A 21455-nucleotide genomic window follows, 5' to 3' on the forward strand; every position below is an offset into this window, starting at 1 on the left:
CGCCGCGGCCTGTCGATGCGCGATGGGGGGCAGGCGAATTTTGGCAATTCAGTCTCGAAAAAAAAAAAAACACGATAGGTTCGAGCTTCACTTCAATCAATTACCCTTCTTTATTTTAGACCTGCTGCAAAGCGATAATTGAAGCGTATTTCTGGTGCTCCAGAGCGCTGTCTGTCTCCCATATGCCCTAGCAATGGGAAAACCATCTAACAAACTTAGCTCCTAAAGTCAATTCATGTGCTCCATGAAGTTATGCAAAGCGATACTAAAAAGGAATAATAAATATGATTGGAAAATTACACTACTAGAATATTGGGAACGAAGCTCTTACTGTGACCGGAATCTGTAAGGTATAAAAGAGACAATAATGAGACCGGTGGCGTCACCACTTTGAAGCTACCGCCCTAACTCCTCGTGATGTCATAAAATCTGAAAATGTCTGCTTAAAATTTTTTTTGAAGTTGAAGTTTATTTGTTGAAGTTGAAGTTTATTGAAGCGCAAGAGAAAACAAGCGTACATCTTCAGCAGTGCATTAGGAGGTCCCCAAGTAGAACTGTCCGGGGTACCTCCTGTTTCACAATGCAAACAAGATAATGGTATACACAGCAGTAGGATGCATTCAACAAACGATTATACACAGCATGTTATTATATAAATACAAAATAAGAAGATAAAACAATAAAATAAATAACTGTGCTTATAACAAAAGGTTATTCTTGCTGAAACTTTTTCTCTAGAGAAATTTGACACATTTTATTGTAAACGTCATTCTAAAATATTTATATACTCAATGCGAAATACCATTCTAAAGTAGTTTCACTTTCATTCTAAAGGAACAAAAGATTCCATCTACTGTGTTTCAGAAAGATTTTCGGAACAAGAACTGTCCAAATCTGGCAAAATAATTTCAAATCAGTAACATTGCAGTAACCTACTGGCGCCGTGGTTCAAGTGCAGAATTTTAAATGTGAAACTTTTCCCTTTTCCCTTTTCCAAATGCTTCACCAGACTCATTTAGTGTTGATCTTTAGGGTCCGTTTAGCAAAAGTTTACCCTTCCTATTTAATAATACCAAAGCGCACTCGTATAGAAATGCTGTACTTATTAAACATAAAGCGTACTGACAACTTCTCATATGCGATTTCGGGCATTTGAGATTAGAAGGGGAGCGTGACATCATAAACGCACGGTTGCTTTTATGCGTTCGTCTGATACTTGCCAAGGTTACTAAACATCTTACTTTCTTACACGCATAAGTGACAAACTTTATTGACGTGTTTGCCACAGTAGGTACGCCAATATACTAGGTAACGCTACACCAACATCGAACACACGGTTTTCACTGCCATGAACCTTCGCGTTTTTTAAGCCGCATGTTCGTGCAATTAAAAAAAAATAAGGGCAATGCGCCGCCCTGGCGTCAATGCTTTATACGCATACTCGCATAATGGCCTAAACTGTTCAACCACGTGGGCATAGAATCGTATGCCCCTTAGTTCTGCCACAAGTGCCTTAAAAGAATTTTCGGTACGACCTCGGCGGGCCGGGGTTCTTGCGCTTCGACGCGCTCGCGTGCACCACTTCGTGGACCTTGCGCAGCAAGGGACACGGCTTGCCCAGGACGCCGGCGAAGTCGTCCATGTCGGCGTCCCAGACGGCGAGCCCCGCGCACACGGAGGTCAGCACGGCCTTGTCGGCCACACTCTCCTCGTCCTCGTACGCGACCCACTGGAGCTCCTTCCTGGCGAACGGGCAGTGGCCGTAGCGGTGGTAGGCGCGCTTCCAGCCCTCGTTGCGGAGCCGCTCCTGCACCTCGACGTAGCTCAGCAGGCCGGACTCGTTGGTGCGCGCGCCGGGCGCGCCGGGCCCGGCGGCCGCGGCGCCCACGCGGTGCAGGCTCCTGTGGCGCAGCGTGAAGGAGAGGCCCGCGAAGGAGACGCTCAGAACCGTCTTGCGGTAGTCGTCCGTCTCCAGCGTCAGGTCGTCCAGCACGCGCATCAGGCCGTACTGGCCCTGGTGCCAAGTGCGGAGCAGGGTGCGCACGGGCGTCGCGCACGTGGCTAGCGGGAAGTGGCGCGGGTCGACCGACCGGTGCCCGTCCACCAGCACGACGTCCAGGTTCTCGTAGACAGACTGTACGTAGTAGGAATCGCGCCGCAGCCGCGTGTTGATGGGCAGCACCACCGACACGAGCAGGCCGTCGCGCGCGTAGGAATTGCGCAGGTCGGCCAGCAGCACGGTGAAGTTGACACGGTGCTCGTGGCTCGGGTACTTCCAGTAGATGAGCAGCCCCTGGAAGGCGTTGCGGCGAAGCCACTCGGCCGAGTTGCGCACGAATGTCACCCGCGTGCGCCGTTCCTTGACGAGCGCCACGAACCGCGGTCCGTCGTCCACACTCCCTCCGAGGCACGCCCACAAGTTCACCTCTGGCTTGGACCGCTTCAGTCCCACAAACCTGGGTCCAGGGGGGAACAACGCTGAGGCATCTGTTGCGGTTCATGCAGCTGTCATTGTACAAGGTGCCTGCGTGACATCTCAGGATATGTAGGGAAAGTGTAGCGCTTGTAGTCTTAGTACCTTGTGTAACATGAACCGCACTGTTAGGGCTACTCGTTTCAGTCGGTCAAGCTTCCGAAAAACTTCTGCGATGCTGATATAATCACCATCAAGTCCTTTTAGGCTGTTTGGGGGCTGCGCTTACAAGTTTTCTCAGGCGCTCACGGCAAACGTAACGGAGGAATCATTGACAAACCTTGGCCGGTATAGACAAGAACGGCACCGAGAGCGGCGCTGCTGCGCCGGCGTTGAGAGCGCCGCATGCGAAGCAAAATTCTTTTAGCGGGTGGTACCCCTCTCCCATCTCTCGTTCGCACCGCCTTGATTGCCTCCTGCACTGCGCGTGTTTGGGCACGTTTCGTGCCACGCGCGGTGTGTGCCTACGGGTGTGCGCGTGGACATTTCATTCGAAGGGCGATGTACAGTCTGTTTCACATTTAGGGGGAAACTCGGAGCGCATTGCATCGCGATGCGGCGAGCGCTTGAGTCAGGCGGCGGCAGCAGCTCGCGCAGGTGCTCGAGGGGCGGGATCTTGAACGGCGTCGTCTGCTACGGCGGCGCGCGCTGGCCGCACTGTCGGGAAACCGTCTACTGTCAGTTGCAGGGCGCCCATCTCATCGTTACTGCGTGAAATGAGCCGGTATTCTTTACTAAGCGTTGTGCGACGCCCACTGATACGCCTCGAAGATAAGTTCATCGCTGCAGGGCAGTCATATATAGACGACGTACTGATCCCATACATTCTTGACGGCCCGTTTCTGGAAGGCGACTATATATTCTAACGCGATAGGTCGCCGATCCACACTGCTCGCGTTGTGCAAGAACTGCTGGAAGAGCGCGCAGTCACTCTCTTGGGGTGGTCGCCTCAATCCGCGGGCGTCAACATCATTTAAAATGTCTGGGGCTCGTTGAAAGTATCGCTGCCGCACCATCCCCTCTATCAGTCGCCCGAAGATAGGCTTCGATCCACCATCGTCAGCGACTGAGACGTGCTGCGAATGAACACATCCCTGATCAAGTCAATCTACACTTCACTGCCTTCAGGATGAGCGCTGTCATCGCTGCCGCTGGGGACATGACGAGATACTAACCGAAGTTCCGAGCGTGACGTGTCCAATTCCCCGCCGGCGGGCGGGTCTGTCTGGTGTAGTGATTGATTGTCGAGAAAAATCACTTACAGCTCATTGTCTTAACCTAAAACATTCCTTTAATCGTACCCGTTTGTTTCATCGTGTTCGACCCCCATAGTAATCATTGTTGAGTGCTTTGTTTTCCTTTCGAGTCAAACAAAGACTGAGCACGTTGCGCGCACATCTTGGTGCGTCTTGTCGCTGCTTATTACGGTAGCACACACAGTGAAGAAATATACGTGCACGCGCTCAGTACCCCACCCTTTCGAAAGAACGAACGAAGCATGCTGTTAAAAGACGTTTGTGGAACTCCATTATCGCTAATGAAGGCTCAGAGTTTGGCGCCGCACAACGTTTAGTAAACAATATCAGCTCAGCTCCCGCAGTGCCGATGAAATCGGTACTCTGCCCCTGACAGTAGCACGCTTCCCGACAATGCGGCCAGCGCGCGCCGCCGTAGCAGACGACGCAGATCACGACTCCGCCCCTCGAGCGTCTGCGCCTGCTCGAGCTGCTGCCGCCGCACGACTCCATTGCTTGCCGCATCGCAATGCAATACGTTCCGAGTTTTCCCCTAAGTGTGAAACAGACTGTACACGCTTCTATTTGCCTTTAAGAAGATCGGTACGCTTGACGATTATTTTTATGGCTGCAATGCGGCGAAAGGGCAGCGTCTGCTTAAACATTTAAGTGACGCTGAGCAGGTAATTCGTATGTGCCGCCGGAAAAATCGTCAGCACATACGATGCGGCACATGCATACGGCACATACGAGCTAAAGTCATTTTTGCAGTTTCTCACAATATGTTTGCTACAAATCCGTGTTGTCTCTGATGGCGACAACGGATTTCCATCGACACTGTGCGGAAATAAACAAAATATATCGCTAGCTGCATAGCACAAGTACGACATGCGCACACAACTTCAACTAGTACGTCGCCTACAATATGGAATAGAGGCAGCAATGTAGACAGCTTGGCCATTTTTTAACAGTGCTCAAGAGGCGGAAGTTGAAAGTATTAGTAATCATTCCCGCTTCAGCAATGCTGGCGCGACCAAGACGCGGGCGTGTATCGTCCAGTAACTCGATCGATCGGTGCAGTGGTGAAGCGGGAATGAACTCCGGTCATGTTCAATGCATCGTGCACATATTCAATTCCTAGGCACGCGTGAACTTCGGCCACTGCTAGCGCATACAACAAAAGTGGTTTCCATTCTTGGGCAGCGCACACACAAACGAAACACGAGAAAGAAGAGAGGACAAGCGCTCGTCGAACAACTGAACGTTTTTATATAAATAAAAGGATTATGTACCGAGTAATTCTTAAATTCATGTGGGTTACATATAAAAACGGTGATACAGTTAGGAGTGATCAATGAACGAGCTCGCTTCGTTTGCCAGTTGTTTACTTCGCTCGGCGCACCGCAGTAATCCATGTCTGTCGTCTGCTTTTTTCGTACCATTTTCTTGTGAACCGGCAGAATTTCACTGGTGGCATCAACCCTTTCATGTTTACATTGCTGTCGTGACAGTTAACAACACAATACTAATTTCCGGTCATCCGAAGAGGCGCCGTCGCAAACAAAAAACGTTTCGCCCGCAGCGCGAACTGAACGCGGGCGCGATCGTGAAGGGAAGCGGCGGCGGAAACCTACCCCCGTTGGAGGTGAAATCGTTCCGCCAGGGGAGAAACGAGCGCTGGCGTCTAGGATGAAACTTGGCGTGCGGTTGTCCATACGTACTCTTATTTCCCTTTGTGACTCAGTGGCTTTGGCGTTCTCCTGCTGAGCGCGAGGTCGCGAGTTCGATTCCCGGCGTCGCCTGCTGTAACTTGCATGGGGAGTTGTAAAAACGCTCGTGTACTTAGATTTAAGCGCACGATAAAGAATCACAGGTGCTCGAAAATTATCCGGAACCCTCCACTACGGCGTCCCTCATACCCCGGTGTGCATTTCTAGGAGGTTAAGCCGCACAATTTGATTTCCGCGCACTATTCAATTCTCTGATTCGCTTCAAACTGCTTACATTCTGTTTCCTTGATTCGTTTCATAGGAGAGCGTTCTCGCTGTGTGAGCTGGTAAATAATTATTTGCCCTAAGTAGAAAAGTGGGGCCACGCATTTTCATGCTGTGTTCTCAACCCAGCTATAGTAACGCGAATGTATCATTCGCAAGACGACCCCTTACTGTATATCGTGCGCTACCGCTGCTTCTTGGTGCTTCTGCTTATATTTGTCTAGTGGAATTCGCCGCGAGATTATAGGAGAAGGCGGCAGGTGTGAAGTGCTGAAGATGACAAAGGCAAAGAAAATGCAATAGTGGAAGCGATTTGCGCGCGTATAAGAATACGCCCTATTTCAATTCTATATCTGATACTTGCTGAGTGCTTTTTCAAGAGGTCAGGGATGGGACAGGTAAATACTTGAAGCCAGAGCACGGAGCTGCCCAGTCGTGATAACGAATGAAATAACATCGACCGGCAATTCACAAGTTATTTTCCAGATTGAAAAGCGTTGATATACGACAGCTGTGATAATAACATAGGAGGCTACCGACAATTGCAAAACAATACTCTAGATTGGAAAGCGTTTATATAGGACCGCTGTGATAATAAAATGACAGGCTTACAGAATATGCTATGACGCTCCGTATATTGAAACTCGAGAATGAAATGAAAATACTAGCACGTCGCATCGGCCAGATGTACATAGGTGTGTGACGGCAGAAAGAACGCCTGTATCTTTTTAGTGGCATTTTTCTATCGACTGGGTGCCTATCGTTTTATCGGTCGGGTGGCTACAGGCTTCAATAGTTCACTGTCTGACCTCGCGATTGCGTGGTGGCAGCAACCTTCGACACCCGTGATACAGAGTGTATAAGCGCGACTGAACGAGGATGTAGAAAGAAACAGCCACGCAGAGACAGAGCTTCATTTTCAACTATTGGTTTTTATTTTCGTACGCATCGATAAATGTATACCGTACGAGAGAAAACAAACGGGACAGCGAAAAAGAACATTCAGTGGTGCATTTCGATGAACCGTATACGTGTGCAAGGCATGGTGAAAACATATACTGCAATGGTTACAAAGATAAACCGAGGAGTTGTATCTCCTCTTCAGATAGCGACACTGGTGGTTTGCTCACGCACCTTTCCTCTAATTTTGCAATTTCGTAGGCATCCACAATCTCCCATGTCATCCTGCTATGAGCCCGATACAGAATCGAAATACTTTCAAACATGGGTTTGCAGGAACAACCTCGGCAATGAATACCCAAATGATCCGAGATTACCCTAGTGACGTTATATCGATGTTCTTTTAATATCTCATTGATGCAAAATTAGAGGAAAGGTGCGTGAGCAAGCCACCAGTGTCGCTATCTGAAAAGGAGATGCTGTTCCTCGGTTTATCATTGTACCCAGTGCAGTATATGTTTTTACCATGCCTTGCACATGTGTACGGTTCATCGAAATGCACCACTGAATGTTCTTTTTTGCTGTCACGTTTGTTTCCGCTCGCGCGGTATATATTTATGGATGCGTGCAAAAATAAATACCTATAGTTGAAAGTGAAGCGCTGTCTCTGTGTATCTGTTTCTTTCAACGTCCTCGTTCAGCCGCGCTTATACACTCTATTATGGATTCCAACCAACTAGCCCGCCAACGTGTTTTAACCTTCGACACCACGAAGTTAATTATTCTTTGCACTTACCAGGCTGGTAAAAACTGACGCCACCGATACGATTCACACCAATACGTTCACAGGCGCTCAGTGTGCGTCGATTACGTGACTTTGTAATGAAACTGTAGCTGAAAATGTGATTGGGCCTATACTCAGCGTCCAACAGGGATAGCTCCCGTAGGTGGTTTATATACATGAAAAATATTTCGGTGGGTGTCTTCAAGGATAAGTTCCCAAATGAAATTGCGTGCAGCGCGACTAGCCATTGGATCTACTGCAAGGGACGCTCTGTGGTCACAGCAGTTTGGTCCGCGAAATAAGTTGCTACATAATCTACTACGAATGCGCCTTCTGCAAAAGCAAAGAAATTAATTTTTTATACTGAGCTCGGATACGATAACGCTGGGCCAATTTTTCAGGCCGATTTATCGCGTGGTGCTTCGTATTTTTGTGCTCGTGTACGTATCTTGCATTAAAAACACATTTCACGCCGTTAAAGAAACGAGGAAAGAAAATGAGGGAGGCTATAACGTAAAGCTAGTCAAAATTTTTCTATTCCAATTCTGCAATCAGCCCTCCGCGATTGGTCAAAAACTTTTTTGAACCACTCCAACTTAGCCTGTCTGTCACGCGACGTTACGAAAACCGCGATAGCTCCCTATGTGATATGACGTGCACACACTGATTATGAATGATTGAATAGAACAAAATAAAAACAGTTATTTCTGATTTGACGCCTTCTCGTCATTAGCCCTCGGCTTTGGCCAAAAGTTTTTGGGCTACACCCACTTCACCTGCCTGTCACGCGACGTCACAAAACTGCGAAAACTCATCGCGTCAAAGATACGTGTACGGGTTAATGATGCATTACTATGCTGAACAAAACTTAATTTTCTTCTGAATAGCCGCAGGCTGCCCCGTTCCGAAAGGAATAAAAGATCGCTGCCGCCAATCGTTCAGGCACTGGCCACTCGCACCAGCCGGAAAGCATGGGTTTATTTGCGTATTATGAAACTCTTTTGCGTGGCCGTGTAACGTTTTCGAGCACTTTTGGTACGTTTACGACCTCGCTCTGCCAACTCGTCTTTGCTGAGGGTCCGTTTTAGCGGCATTCTTAACCTTCCGTTACATGCCGCCGCGTTTTTCGACCAGCCACCGCAAGCTAAGTAAGGAAAAGCGGGCCAATCAGGGACGCCGGCACCACCCTCTTCATCCGGTTATCGATTTTCAGTGCACTGGCTCGGCCCCATCGAATCCCTCTCCACTTGAGCGTGCTTCGCGCCTCTTGTCAGCCAAATAGATAAGACAAGCCGCTCAGTGTAGGGAATGTTATTCGTTTTTAAAACAAACAAAAGTGGCCTCCTTAAGCGCAGAGAGCGTTTGATTGGTCTGTTCAGACACCCCTGTGGGTCACCGCCTGATGCTTGCGTCGGCGGTTACGCAAATTTGACGTCAGGAGAGTGGAATAACACACTGGAATTGTTTTACGTTATAGGGCCCAAGATGGCTAGAATACGCCGGTCTTGCGACCCCAAGCATATCTAAATTATGAGTTTTATTCTGACTGAGAATATTTAGAGCGACACTTACTCTCTGCTCCTTAGGTGAATTGCGTCGATGTCATCTCCTATACTGCGCCAGAGACAATGACTCCTGGCAAAGCTAAGTGTTTCTAACTAAATTGTTGTAAGGTTACCATGTAGGCCCTGTCGTTTCCGTAGTGTTCTAATTAGTTACTTTCTTAGCTTCCACTGAGTGTGGCGCTCGGACATTGATGTCATTCTATTGTTTGTTCTTATTATTTTTACTTTAACATATCTAAAATGTTAATGGTAGATAATGTACTCACTTGCGCTCAGTTTTAAAATATTATTTTTTCTATAACGCACCTGTAATATAGCCCTTTTTTTCTATACGAAGCTTTTATAAGAGAAGATTAGCTTCGTTTTTTACAATAATTCTCATTATTTGTATTAGACCACACACGTGACTCAAGCTGGTCAAAAAGTTATTGCGGACTTTTCCCTCATTCACCTAACCTTTCTAATAGGTGAAATGTTGTTTTTTGGGAATTGGTTGTAAAGGGAACGAACACATTAATTTGAAGTTTTTTTTTCTTTCGAGGAAACATAGAAGAACAGCATAGTATCAGCAGCTGCATGCAGCAGCAGCAATAGCTAGTCGTCACAAGAGTCCATTGTATGTTTCGCAACGTTGCTGCCTAGCCTTCCGTGCTACTTCTGTCACTCCATGTGCACCTCTCTACTCTATGAATTGTACGTTGGGTAATGTCGCCGCTATATCGTGTAGCAACTCTGGCAAATGGCAAACGCTTTCAGAACATTCATTCCGGCAGTCTTGCCTTCGTTAGATGTAAATTTATTGTGTAAGGCCGCTGCTTTTACCTTTTGTAAACAAATATCGGCTATCTAACCGCATGCTACCCACATGAACGAAACGCGTCACTAACTGAAGTGTACTGTGTCTGCTTGGCTAAATACAGAACGGGAGCGTATGCACTGCCGCCATATCTCCGCTTCGAATGTGTCAGTCATAGAGACACCTTCATTTCCGCATCTAAACCCATTGCGATGAGTTAGTCATTTTTATGCGCAAGACCAGCAACTGATGCTCAAAGTTAGAGACATTTTAATGAAAATTGCAGTAACTAATTGCTCGCGTGGATAAAGTACTATCTGCGACTAAGTTCTCAATCGCCGTGGTGGCGCAGTGGCTATGGCATTGCGCTGCTAAGCGCGACGGCGCCGAATCAAATCCCGGTCGCGGCGGTCGCATTTTGACGGGGGCGAAATGTAAAAACACCCGTTTACTGTGCCGTGGGCGCACGTTAAAGAATCCCTGGTGGTTAAAATTATTCCCAAGTGCCTTGTAATCATATCGTTTTTTTTTTTTACTTGTATAACCCCATATTTGTATTAATTAGATTTAGTAAATGACGGTCCTCGTTAGTCCGCATGACTTCAGGCGTACCACAGCGATCGATTTTAGGGCCTTTGTTATTTCTCGCGTCACGTGTTATCTCGCGTGACGTTTGCCCCTAATCTGAAAGGACGTAAGCATGCAGACTGAGTTCGCGCAAAGTACGTAGAAAACCTGTTAACATTTAACGCTAAAGGCAGCGATTAAATACTGCAAACTAACAGCTAACAAATGTATGTTAAGGTATTTGCTCGAATACGGCTCTCGTGTGGTCGGCGCGCTCCACGGGAGACAGATAAGCGCAAGAACGTCCAGTAATTAGTGATAATGTTTATATACCGGCGCTATGGCCGTCTTCTCTTCATATTATGTTCGGATAGTATCGATTGACTTGCACGGACACGAGTGCGAGTGCGTTTCAACTCTTCATGAGATTGCGAACAGGCAAATCCATTCGACGCACGCACATCTTTTATTAGCTCTCCTACACATTTAGGCCGCCGTGCTCAACCTTTAAAGCCGAGACCACACGTACGCTTGCGGACGCGTGCACGCTTGCGGACGCGTGCACGCTTGAGGACGCGTGCACGCTTGAGGACGCGTGCACGCTCGCGTCCGCGCGCCTAGTGCCTGCCGCGCCTCGCGAGTAATGGCGCTTTGCATCCACAAAGGCGCACTCACTGGGCTCGCTCACAGACGCCTTGGCAGGCGCCTCTTCGTACTTTGTTATCGACAGTGTTTCAAAATGTATCGATATCTATAAACGTAATTGTTATCTTTTATAGCTGTTATGTCAACGCAAAAAAGAAAGAAGAAGCACTTGCTTCCATGATATAAATCAGCTTCACTGAGAGTTGAACGTTCCGCGCCGTAGCTGCGTAGCCAGGCGCTCCGACGCGAGGCAACCCTAGCGCGCGATAAGAGAGAGCAGCTGTTCCCCCAGATCACGCCGCGTTTCGACGCGTACGAGCCATGCCGCGCCGTCTGCGCATGCGTGGGCGCGTGAACGCGAGCTTGCGCCCGTCCGCAAGCGTACGTGTAGTCTGGGCTTAAGCGTCCAAGCTCTTTCATTTCGCAATTAGTTCACTCTACATCTTTGGTTCTTGCTCATTTACATTTGAATTATGAAACAACTTGGGCGCCTACTGCCAGATGACGAAACTATGCAAACCGCGTCAATGGCTGCGTGTTATTCGGCAGCAAAATACGTAAATAAATACAACTGTAAAATATATCAGGTCTCCTTCCACGTAAAATTGATAATTTCACGGGAATTATTAAATTTACAGAAGAATAAAAATGGGTTGGAGTGCATACGACAGGCATTGCCAGATCCTGACTAGAAGCTTATACCACTATCTATTGAAAAGAAAGGCGTACGATCAATGCATTCTACCGGTGCTAACATATGGGGCAGAAGCTTGGAGGTTGACAAAGAAGCTCGATGACAAGTTAAGGACAGCGCAAAGAGTGATGGAACGAAAGATGTTAGGCGTAACGTTAAGAGACAGGAAGAGAGTGGCGTGGATCAGAGAGAAAACGAGGATAGCCGGTATTCTAATTGATATTAAGAAAAATAAATACAGCTGGGCAGCCCATCTAATACGTAGGACGGATAACCGGTATTCTACTAGAGTTACAGAATGGGGGCCAAGAGAAGGGAAACGCAGTCGAGGGCTGCAGAAAACTAGGTGGGGTGATGAAATTAGGAAATTCGCGGGCGCTAGCTAGAATCGTTTGGCGCAGGACAGGGGTAATTGGAGATCACAGGGAGAGGCATTCGTCTTGCAGTGGACTTAAAAATAGACTGATGATGATGATAATGATGATGATTGATTGATTGATTGATTGATTGATTGATTGATTGATTGATTGATTGATTGATTGATTGATTGATTGATTGATTGATTGATTGATTGATTGATATTTAAATTTTACGAGGAAGAAATTAACTGGAAAGAATTCTGCATACTGCAGTTTATTAAGAAAGAGTTAGACCGAGCAAGTGGCAACAGATAAATCAGAATTCTGTTTCTGACTGTATTGAGCCTTGCCCTTTGTCACAATTGCTTGATGTGGCCATTCACTAATTAAATTGGTGTACATTCCTCTGCTCATTACATGAGCTGTAGACAAGAGTCCCTCATACTTTACCGTTACAGGATTCAAAGTTCTGGGGGTGAATTCCAAATTTGTTCATGCGCTAAAGCGGTTCTTAGATGAGAGCTCTCGCGAATAGCGATAGCAAGCATAACATTAGCGATCGCAGTTGGGCAATAGGAAACAGTTCTTGCGATAATAGTCGCATAATATTTTACAAGCAGAAACATCAAATTCGTATTCGCAATACGGAATTGCACGCGATTACTCTTATCAGTTGCTTAATAAAGTTTCCTATGCGTCTCGCCCCGTCTAACTCGTTGTTGCCGCAATGTTGCCTTGCTGTGCCCGAAGAGACAGACAACGAACAAGAGGCAAGAAGGGCAGTCGGCAGTAGAGAAAGATGAACTCCGACTTGGAGAAGTGAAGAAGAAACCAGCGACAGACGCAGCAGAGCGTAGAGAAAGAAGTGAAGTGGGCAAAATAGGTCCACAACGCGCAGTGAACGAGGAGCGTCGAGCTACTTAGTAGTCAAGAAGCCGGCAGTATAAAATTTGAGAAGATGGCTACAGAGAAGTGCGTAAAATTACATTCAATTTGTGTCGTTTTCTACAACTATTTCCGTCATTAAGGTTGCATTTGCTTACCATTTGCACAAACATCAAAGAAGGCTTCTCTGAACATCAATTCTCACATAAACGCGCGGTGCGCGGAATTTTCTGTACAGTTATTCACTCCTTTATGCGGATACATGAAATAATAACACCGCCAAAATTTGAAGGAGCATAACAACTTTAGTCGTTGTTCCTCTTGCGAAATAAATCGGGAAAACTAGTGCGGTGCCCACTTCGGAAACGTCGCTTTGAAGTCGCCATTGTATCAGCGGCTGAGCTGTCAGAACGTTTGTTGTCATAGCAGAGAACAAATGCCGCGCTGTTCTTACCGGCCGACCTCTTTAACGTTTCCAAATGTCCAGAACGCTGCCCGGCGCACACGAACGAGATGCCAACCAAGAATGAAGCGTCCATACGTGTATTGCTCCGCAGAGCGAAGCGACCACTTTTCTTGTTCTTGGTGCCGCCCCCCCCCCCCCCCCCCCGTCTCGCACTTCTCGCGCACTAAACTCGGGGTTTGTGTACTGGAACTTGAAAAGCTTCTGGCCTCGAGCACAAACGCAGATGCTGCGGCACTATTCTGTTCTTTTCTCGAGGAAGTGAAGTGAAAGCCTCCATAGCCGGGGCGCTTTGGCTATTATTTTATATCGGGCTATAACACCGCTGAAAAAATTTTATCCAGGACACGTGAGAGCAATAACGGGAGCCCGCTTCGGAAGTAATGGTGCGATTCCGTCGCTTATTTATTTATTTCTCGCAACTCCCGGTGTCGACAAAGCTAGTGATTAAATATTGACATGAATTTTCGCTGTGTAGAGAGGTTGCTCCTCAAGTTGCAATTGTGTTCTCTCATACAAAGTAAGGTTAGCTAAGGTAAAGTTACAGGAACAAATGAAGCAATGTCATTTTACACACGTGGGGCGCCGCCGGAACATGGCTCAATTTAGGCGCTTCACTCTTTCTTCACCCTCGCTTTCGCAAACTCTCGAGACCGTAGTTGGCGTGCGATTACGAATGAAGTTCTGTTAACAGATAGCCCGAAGGAGTCTTGGCATCGAGCGATTAGTTAGCGGTGCTCGCAGAGTGGCAGCACGCTTTACTACAGCAAAACGATCTACTGAAACCTAAGACGCTTAATGAAACCGCATTATGTGTCGCTTCTGCAGGAGCTTGAGAAGTGCCAAAGTTACGATGAGATTCTGACTCTTGCTGCTTTGCACGAAACGTTGTACAGCTATTCTGCAAGATTTGGAAATTTTGAGCGATCATATTCCATCGGCGATAAGGACGAAAATAAAGATACAAGATATCGCAGCATGCTTGTAGACCTGTATACGCCATATATGACTGATTGCATTATTGTTTCGGACGATTCGAGGAGTTTTGTATTCTTTGCAAATATTTAAAGTGATAACCGTAGCGTTAACACGGCTTACACGAGAAAGGTGACAGGACGAACGCATCCACGTCGTGTAAGCGCTACGGTTAGTGCTTCAAGTATGAACCGATTAGCCCAAGAATAAGCTCTGCTATTCGCGAATAGTGCAAGTGGCAACACTGTGTCAGCAAATAATCATTGGAAGGGAAGTAGTAAAATATGTCTGGAATACTTCACCTATGCAGATTTGTCAGACTCTCGCGACAAACTATTGCTCTGGTCAGTTATGTTAGGAATTAAAGGTACGGCAGAGCATGGGTGTATTCTTAGTAGCTAGCTTTTTCTGACAGAGACACAACGAAGATATCGAAGGTTATATGTTACTGAAAGGCTTTTCTCTGAAGGGTAAATAAAGTATTCATGAGAAGTTTCTGCGCGCACGGGTACACTGGTGAAAACTATCTGCACTGCTCTACATAAGCTGAACACTTATAAACTAGGTGAAATACCGCTTTTAAATGTGACGTAGGCGCTACGCTGCTGCCGCTTACTGCAATTGAGATACGTCAATGTAATCTATTTCTATACCTTGGCAATTTAGCCCAAATCTTGCAATTTGGCTCACAAGAGCCAATATAATACAGCGAAGCTGGATATGGCTAAGGTGCCATAAAATGTTCCTGCCTGTACGCAGAAACTATCATCATCAATGGCTCATACACACGCAAACAAGCAAAAAATGCAATGGCGCATAGCTCCGTAAGGCAGAGGCTACAATCACTCAGCAAAATAAAGCGAACAGTGCTTACCCACTTTCTAATCACGCATACATCATACATGTCGAAACTGTCATCATCAGTGGCTCATACTCCCTTAACTAATGGCTCGTACCCCCGTAATTAAGCAAAAAATGCAATCTTGAGACTCTTAAAGCGCACAAAGATGAGAACGAATAGAGTGGACAGGACGAGGCGCTTACTTACAACTGAAAAATTTTATTGTAATGAAACAAATATGTACACAAAAACGGAGTAGGACAGCTGCGCATGCGTGTCAAGGATAACGGGTTAAATCATTTCAAAGGCAACTTTAAAGAAAGTCCAACTATCAAGAAACATGAATTCCTTATCATGTAGAAAGACCGAGGGATGGCTGACGCAGTTATCTCCTCTTTTCTTTGTGCGCTTTTACAATCTCAAGATGCAATTAAACCAACTAGCCCAGTTATCTATTCTGTTAAAACATGCAATGGCTCGTAGCCCCGCGAGGTTCATGGCTGCTCACTTTGCATTCGATAGTTGAGGTGACACTATCCCTGTGGTCGTTGTGGGTGATTTCAATGTGGATGTGTCGGCACCGCAAAGGGAGGGGTTTACGCGTTCCGTGTTACAGACATGTCGCTTGCGATGCAACGCCGATCGTACCCAACTGACCACCCAGCCGCGCACGTGCATCGATTTGACATTATCAAAGAAAGTGTTTGTAGTTGCGAGTATGCCGATCAATGGATATTATAGCGGCCACGAAGCCATTGTGACCGTCGTTAGTAAGTGTCAATGAATGATGCCAATAAAGTCTTTACGACAAATTTTATTTCCACGACGTTTACATCCACCATCGCGACGTGGTCATCCACCATCGCAAGGCGGAATGGTCCTGATTTTTTTTTTATGGGTCTGCGTAAATCCTTCTGCATAAAGCCTTAACATTGGCCTATCGTAAGTGGCTGAGACTAGCAATAGCCAGCAAGTTATGATAGCAAAGCGAAGAAATATGGCTGCCACCGCACACTCACAGCAGCTAGAAAGAAGCATATCTTCCATTGAAAGTGGCATTGTATGTGAATTTTGACTCGGGTACCGCGAAACCGCGCAGTGTTTAAGAATATTAATGCCCAATACCTACGGCTCGCGGTATACTGTGGCGGCGAAATATGACCACAGTAGCTCAAAGCAACGCTCGCTGGGATTCAGGATCACTAATGGGTTACCTTGTCTCAACACGGAAATTCGGTGTACGGTCGCGAGCCCGGAAGTCGACGTTTTGCTACTTTGCAGTGACACCTGGCCTGCATGGGAGCTCGGCATATTTTTTTTTTCTTTCTTCCCCGAACATACCTGCTAATTGTACCGCAAGCTACCAAAGAAGACGAGACAGGTCTTTTGGGTGGACATGAAAAATTAGCCATCCCCACCCCGACAGCGTGCTAACATGAAAGGCGCTCGCTGGAAACAGTGGCGATTGAGAAAAGACTATGTAGGAAAAAAATATCGCATATGGGTTCAGATTATCGTAAAGGCACGGCTGCTGCGCCATAAAAATCCCAAATCATCATCATTATCGTAAAGGCCCTTACCAGACGTAAAGCGACAACCACCCCTGAAATCAAGTAAACCACGACGAAAAATTGTTACCGCTGTAATACCTGACCAAGCGCACTATATATAGCAAGTGAAGCATGCGCCTTACTTCCGGGACAAGCCACCGCACGACGCCGAATTTCCGTTGCCTTCACCTGCACATGGCTCAGCGAGCGGCGGAGTGACATTCAGCAAAACATAGTGCAGATCAGTGACACACTCCTAATAGAATTTTAAACGCTGGTTGGAGTAGATCGGCATACGTTATCTTACGACTACAAACAGTGGAAATCTAACCGACGCTAGAGTTCAGTGAAGAGCATCAACACTGACAACACGCAGAAGGGTGGACCAAGGTACACCAAATTAGCGTAATGTCATTTCAGTGGCCGGTACCACGTGCATGAGCAAGACATGGGAGAAAAATAAGCTGCTGGCGTTTTTATTTTAACACATTATTCCAGGCCTCTTTCAGAGAATCCGTTTTCGTTCGGGTGATTAACAAAAATGGCAGGATTTTTGTAAACTCGCCTTTTAAATGTTGTTTCCGAGGCTGTTCAAGCTAACTTATAGAGGAACGTCCTTTTGCAGGTGTCTCTAATCTCAACTACATCAGTTAACAGCATTTTGACGACGGCGTCGCCTGCTTCGGGTCCTTGCATTTATGTCGCTCCACCAAGCCCGATTTTGTACGTTAGGGGCTTTAGTGCCTTTGGCATGCGAGCCAACGTGAGCACCGCTTGTTTAAGGAACATCTGCGCGCAGCACCCCGACGTACCTTTTCAAGCCTTCCTCGAGAAAATCGTACTTGGGATGCTTGCTACGAATGTTGGTGGATGTGCCGTCGAGGCCCACGAAGCCGTAGACGATGTCGTCGCAAAAGTGCACTTTGAGATCTTCGATGCTAAAGTTCACCAGTGGCTGGCGCTCCGAGACACGATTGTTGTAGATGCAGAAGACACGGCGAGCGTCGGCCGCCGGTCGCAGCCGCGACGGCATGCCATTGGGCAACGGGCCCGACAGCGCGATGGGCCCGTCTGCCTCCTCCTCGCCGGAGAGCTCGTGCACGGCCGTCCTGCAACGAGCGCCCGCCGAGGGTGAGAGTCAGTGGCGCGGAACAAGCGTCTGTCAGCCGTACACGGTGCGGCTTTCGGCGTAAAGACGACCGTTACTAGCGCTCAGGTTGCTAAAAAATGACATCTTGTTCACTGAATGGCAGATATACGCGCACCACAATCGAAGGGGAACCGGCGGTGGAGATGGGTGAAGTCCCCTTGTTTTGCATTCACAAGTGAGTCTCGCAATTTTTCGCCATGCAATTTCAGCGCATTGTTTTCTTTCGAAGCTTAGGTGCCGACTGATGTTTGTCATACTGCTACTCTCGAAGTATGTTTGTTCATTTCGCAGTGAGGGCGCTCAATTAACGATGCTACACAGTGTAAATTACAGTTGGCGCACAATTTCCGAGTGGTGGCCTCAAGCGCCTCAATCTGGCTTCGTTCGAAAGAAGGGTGGGGCAGTATATGCGAGTCTGAGCAACTAACGACATGTCGCGTGCATGTGCATGTACATACAAATAAACACGCACGCACGCACACCCGCGCACGGATGGCTTTTTTTGTTTTTGTTTTTGTTTTTTAGTGTCACGGTGCGCCCTCAGGCCATGCAGCTTAGGGTGTCGAACTATTTGCCATGTCAATGCAACGGTATACGTATCGAGCATCTGATGTTTATTGTGGTCGCACGTCGCTCAATGCACAAAAATGTGTTCTATATTGGCGGTCAACTGGCATTGTATATTGAAATTTTATCCGCGCCACTACTTTCCCCGCCAGAAACTCCTCAAGACCGTTCTCGAGAGCGAATGATATATTCTGGCTATAGCCGAGAGAAACTCCCGTTTCCTCTGATGTATGTGTTCAAACAAGCTGTCTTTACAGTTTGTGTTACTGTCGTGATGGTGTAGCGCCTATTTTTATCATAGGAACGACGTGCTGTTAAGGTGCCGCTCAAAAAAGATGCATATGTCATTTACTATGTGTTCTACACCATATTACGATATGTGGTAACCACTCATTCACTGACATTGCCTTGGAGAAGTATTTCAGATTCATTATTCGTCAAGCTAGGAATCTGGCTGTACTCACAGAGTAATCTGACTTTTTACTGACGCGCCACAGCATTCAAGTGCTTGCAACGCCAGACTTCATAGCCCTCCGCCTAGCAGCAGCCAAGTGACCCGTTTGATTGCCTCATCACAGGTGCGTGGAGCTCCATGATTTGTGGCTACGGTTCCGTCATTTTAGTGGAAGTGGCATGGCGAAGTAGTTAAAATACTTAATTGTCATTTAAAGATGATTTATGACACCACCAGAGAGATATATTATTTTTTTCTGCTCAGAGGCGTTTTGGGATCACACACCAACCGAAAGACCAACTGAAGGAGAAGACACTGTATACGCCAAGGGCACTTTACGACTAAAAATAACTTTAAAGTAATTTTCTGGAAGACATAATAGCGGAGTTTCCTCGTTTTGAAGAAATCCAGCGGAAGGTCGCGTTCGCTGACGCATTCTCCCAGCACTGCGTATCCTATCCTAGCGGTTTCCGACGAACTAGATTGCAGAGATACCAGCTCACGTAGGCGAGTTGGTTGAAGTACTGGTGTAACCTGCTTTTACGAAAACATGCTTCAGCGTGGTTACTCTCCCTGGTGCCCCCTCGCACCTATCGCCTCTACTAATATGCTTTCTGGACGTCCAATAAGGTATGCTGGCCTAGCTGGCCTGTTCATCCACGAGCAAGTGCACGTGAAAAGACCACATCTTTTCTGTGCCCCATGTATCGGCTATTTTCACTCTTCGAGCCGCCGTAAAGGCTAAAAACGGCTGCTGCCTAACATCGCGTGTATGGCAAGCTGAGTGCGCCTAAAATGTAGCCGTTATACGGCTGGAGAAGCGTCGGCGGGTTCCACTATTTCAGTGTTTTCGTACGACCGTGCACTCGGGTATTCATACGGCGTCGCTCTTTAATGGAAACAGGTAACTGTTTTGCCATTTAGCCTGCCACACAGCTCCAACGCGCAAATGAATGGAGCGACTTGTATGTTTCAGTAGTTTGTAAAAATAGATGCCGGCCAAGTGAGGGCGTCCCGCCAATGACCAGCAGTTTTTACGAAATAGATTCTTTGTCCATTCGGCCCAGATTTTCGTATATATTGCGCAGTGTTTGTGTTATTTCTCATGGAAACGGCATTCTCGAATCTTATAGCAAGAGCTTTGAAGCTGTTGATCTTTCCAACGCAGCGCAAACATGCAAGCATCCTTGTTTCCATGCATATTCGCGGCTAACCGTGGCTGGGAAAACATGTAGATATTGAAACAAGAAATGATATCCAGTTTCTGGCATTGCCTGAAATGGTCGATGTCCTCCCTCGGGCGCAAGTACTTTGGCGGTGGCATAGGCGTAAGCCGCGCTAAACCCGAAAAAGCGCCTGGCTCAACACTGGCCCTGAAAGTACAGCGCCCACCTCAGTGATACCGGGGAGGCTTAGATTGAAATTTGCAAGAGCGGTGTGCACGAAGTTGATCAAGAAGTAACCCGGCACTCTCTGAATTTCCTTGGCGATATCTTTAGGGGGGTTTAAAAACAGAACCGAAAGCACGTGTCTATCTTGAAAACGAACACTACAGCGCTTTTCTACACGTGAAAAAGAAGCAGCCCACGCCCAGCGTAAAATGAAGAGCTCTACGCTGCGAGTTCCGGAAAGCTTTTCTCGCCTGACAGGCGCGCGACGCATTGTTTACGGCTTAAGCCCACGCAGTTTATTATCATACGCTGCCCTGGGCTTTTCGGCGGCGGTGCCGTAATCTAGGTGCGCGGCCCGGTCGCTGACCTGTATAGAACGACTGCCGTGACTGCAGCGAAGCAGGCGCCGGCCACAGTCAGGACTCCGATGAAGGCGAAGATGAAGATGGGGATCCTGCGCCTGCTCAGCACTCGGGGCAGCTTTTCGACCCACTCGGCGGTTTCTGTCGAGCCGGCCGCACGCGTGCGCTCCCCCGACTCCATGGCTGCTTCCGGGGACGGTCACTGCCGCTGCTGCTGTGCAGTGGTTGCTGCTTCTCGCACCGACGGAGGTTACGCTTCCGCTTCTTCGCCTCGTGCTGATAAGCGCGCGCACGGTGCGTTCCAATGGCCGCTTTGGCTCAGCTGTGTGGCCGAGCAAATATAATTACCACGCTCAGAACCACTGTACATTCAGTCACAAAAAAAGAGAAAGTAAAGTGAACTTCACATTTTGAATTCGCTTTTAGCTATGAGAGCGCGCCAAGATGTTTTCTGAAAACTGAACACTCGGCAGTGCAGAAGGATGCATAGAGGCACAGAAATAAAAACCATAATAAATAAGCCACATTCAGCTAACACGAGAAGCAAACATTCTTTTCATCCTTTAATGGAGGCACGGTAAAGATACCCAGCTGGTCAAAATTGACCCGGAGTTTCCTCTACAGCGTGCTTCATAATCAAATCGTGATATTGGCATTTAAAACTCCAGAATTCATTCACAAAGTTATTTCACTCACTGTACTAAAGTTATTTCACTCATTCATTCTAACACTTCTTCAACAGATCGTCCTTCGAAGAGGGACTGCACCGATGCAACAATTCAATTTTTCCTTAGAAACAGCGAGA

At 47.3% G+C, this 21455-nt stretch overlaps 2 protein-coding genes across 2 annotated transcripts in view; one reads left to right on the forward strand and one right to left on the reverse strand.

Annotated features, from left to right (window-relative positions):
* Positions 1 to 21455, forward strand: part of Ac76E (adenylate cyclase type 2 Ac76E) — an 875452-nt gene that overhangs the window by 577858 nt on the left and 276139 nt on the right. The window lies entirely within an intron of this gene.
* LOC140215455 (endochitinase-like) lies at positions 493 to 20831 on the reverse strand. The gene is made up of 3 exons (XM_072286000.1): positions 20656 to 20831; positions 17539 to 17835; positions 493 to 2456 (listed from the first exon to the last, which is right to left on the reverse strand). The coding sequence occupies exons 1-3, from the start codon at positions 20829 to 20831 to the stop codon at positions 1514 to 1516; spliced, it is 1416 nt and encodes a 471-aa protein (XP_072142101.1). The 3' UTR covers positions 493 to 1513.

The sequence above is a fragment of the Dermacentor andersoni genome, chromosome 1 (genome assembly GCF_023375885.2).
Source record: "Dermacentor andersoni chromosome 1, qqDerAnde1_hic_scaffold, whole genome shotgun sequence".
NCBI lineage: Eukaryota > Metazoa > Arthropoda > Arachnida > Ixodida > Ixodidae > Dermacentor > Dermacentor andersoni.

Bases quoted from the DNA above. Each gene is read 5' to 3' on its own strand.
- LOC140215455 (XM_072286000.1), bottom strand. From the start codon at position 20,831: ATGGAGTCGGGGGAGCGCACGCGTGCGGCCGGCTCGACAGAAACCGCC. The intron at 17,836-20,655 runs GTCAGCGACCGG...CGCTCGTTGCAG, and splicing joins ACGGCAGTCGTTCTATACAG to GACGGCCGTGCACGAGCTCT. The intron at 2,457-17,538 runs GTACGTCGGGGT...CCCTGGACCCAG, and splicing joins CTCGAGGAAGGCTTGAAAAG to GTTTGTGGGACTGAAGCGGT.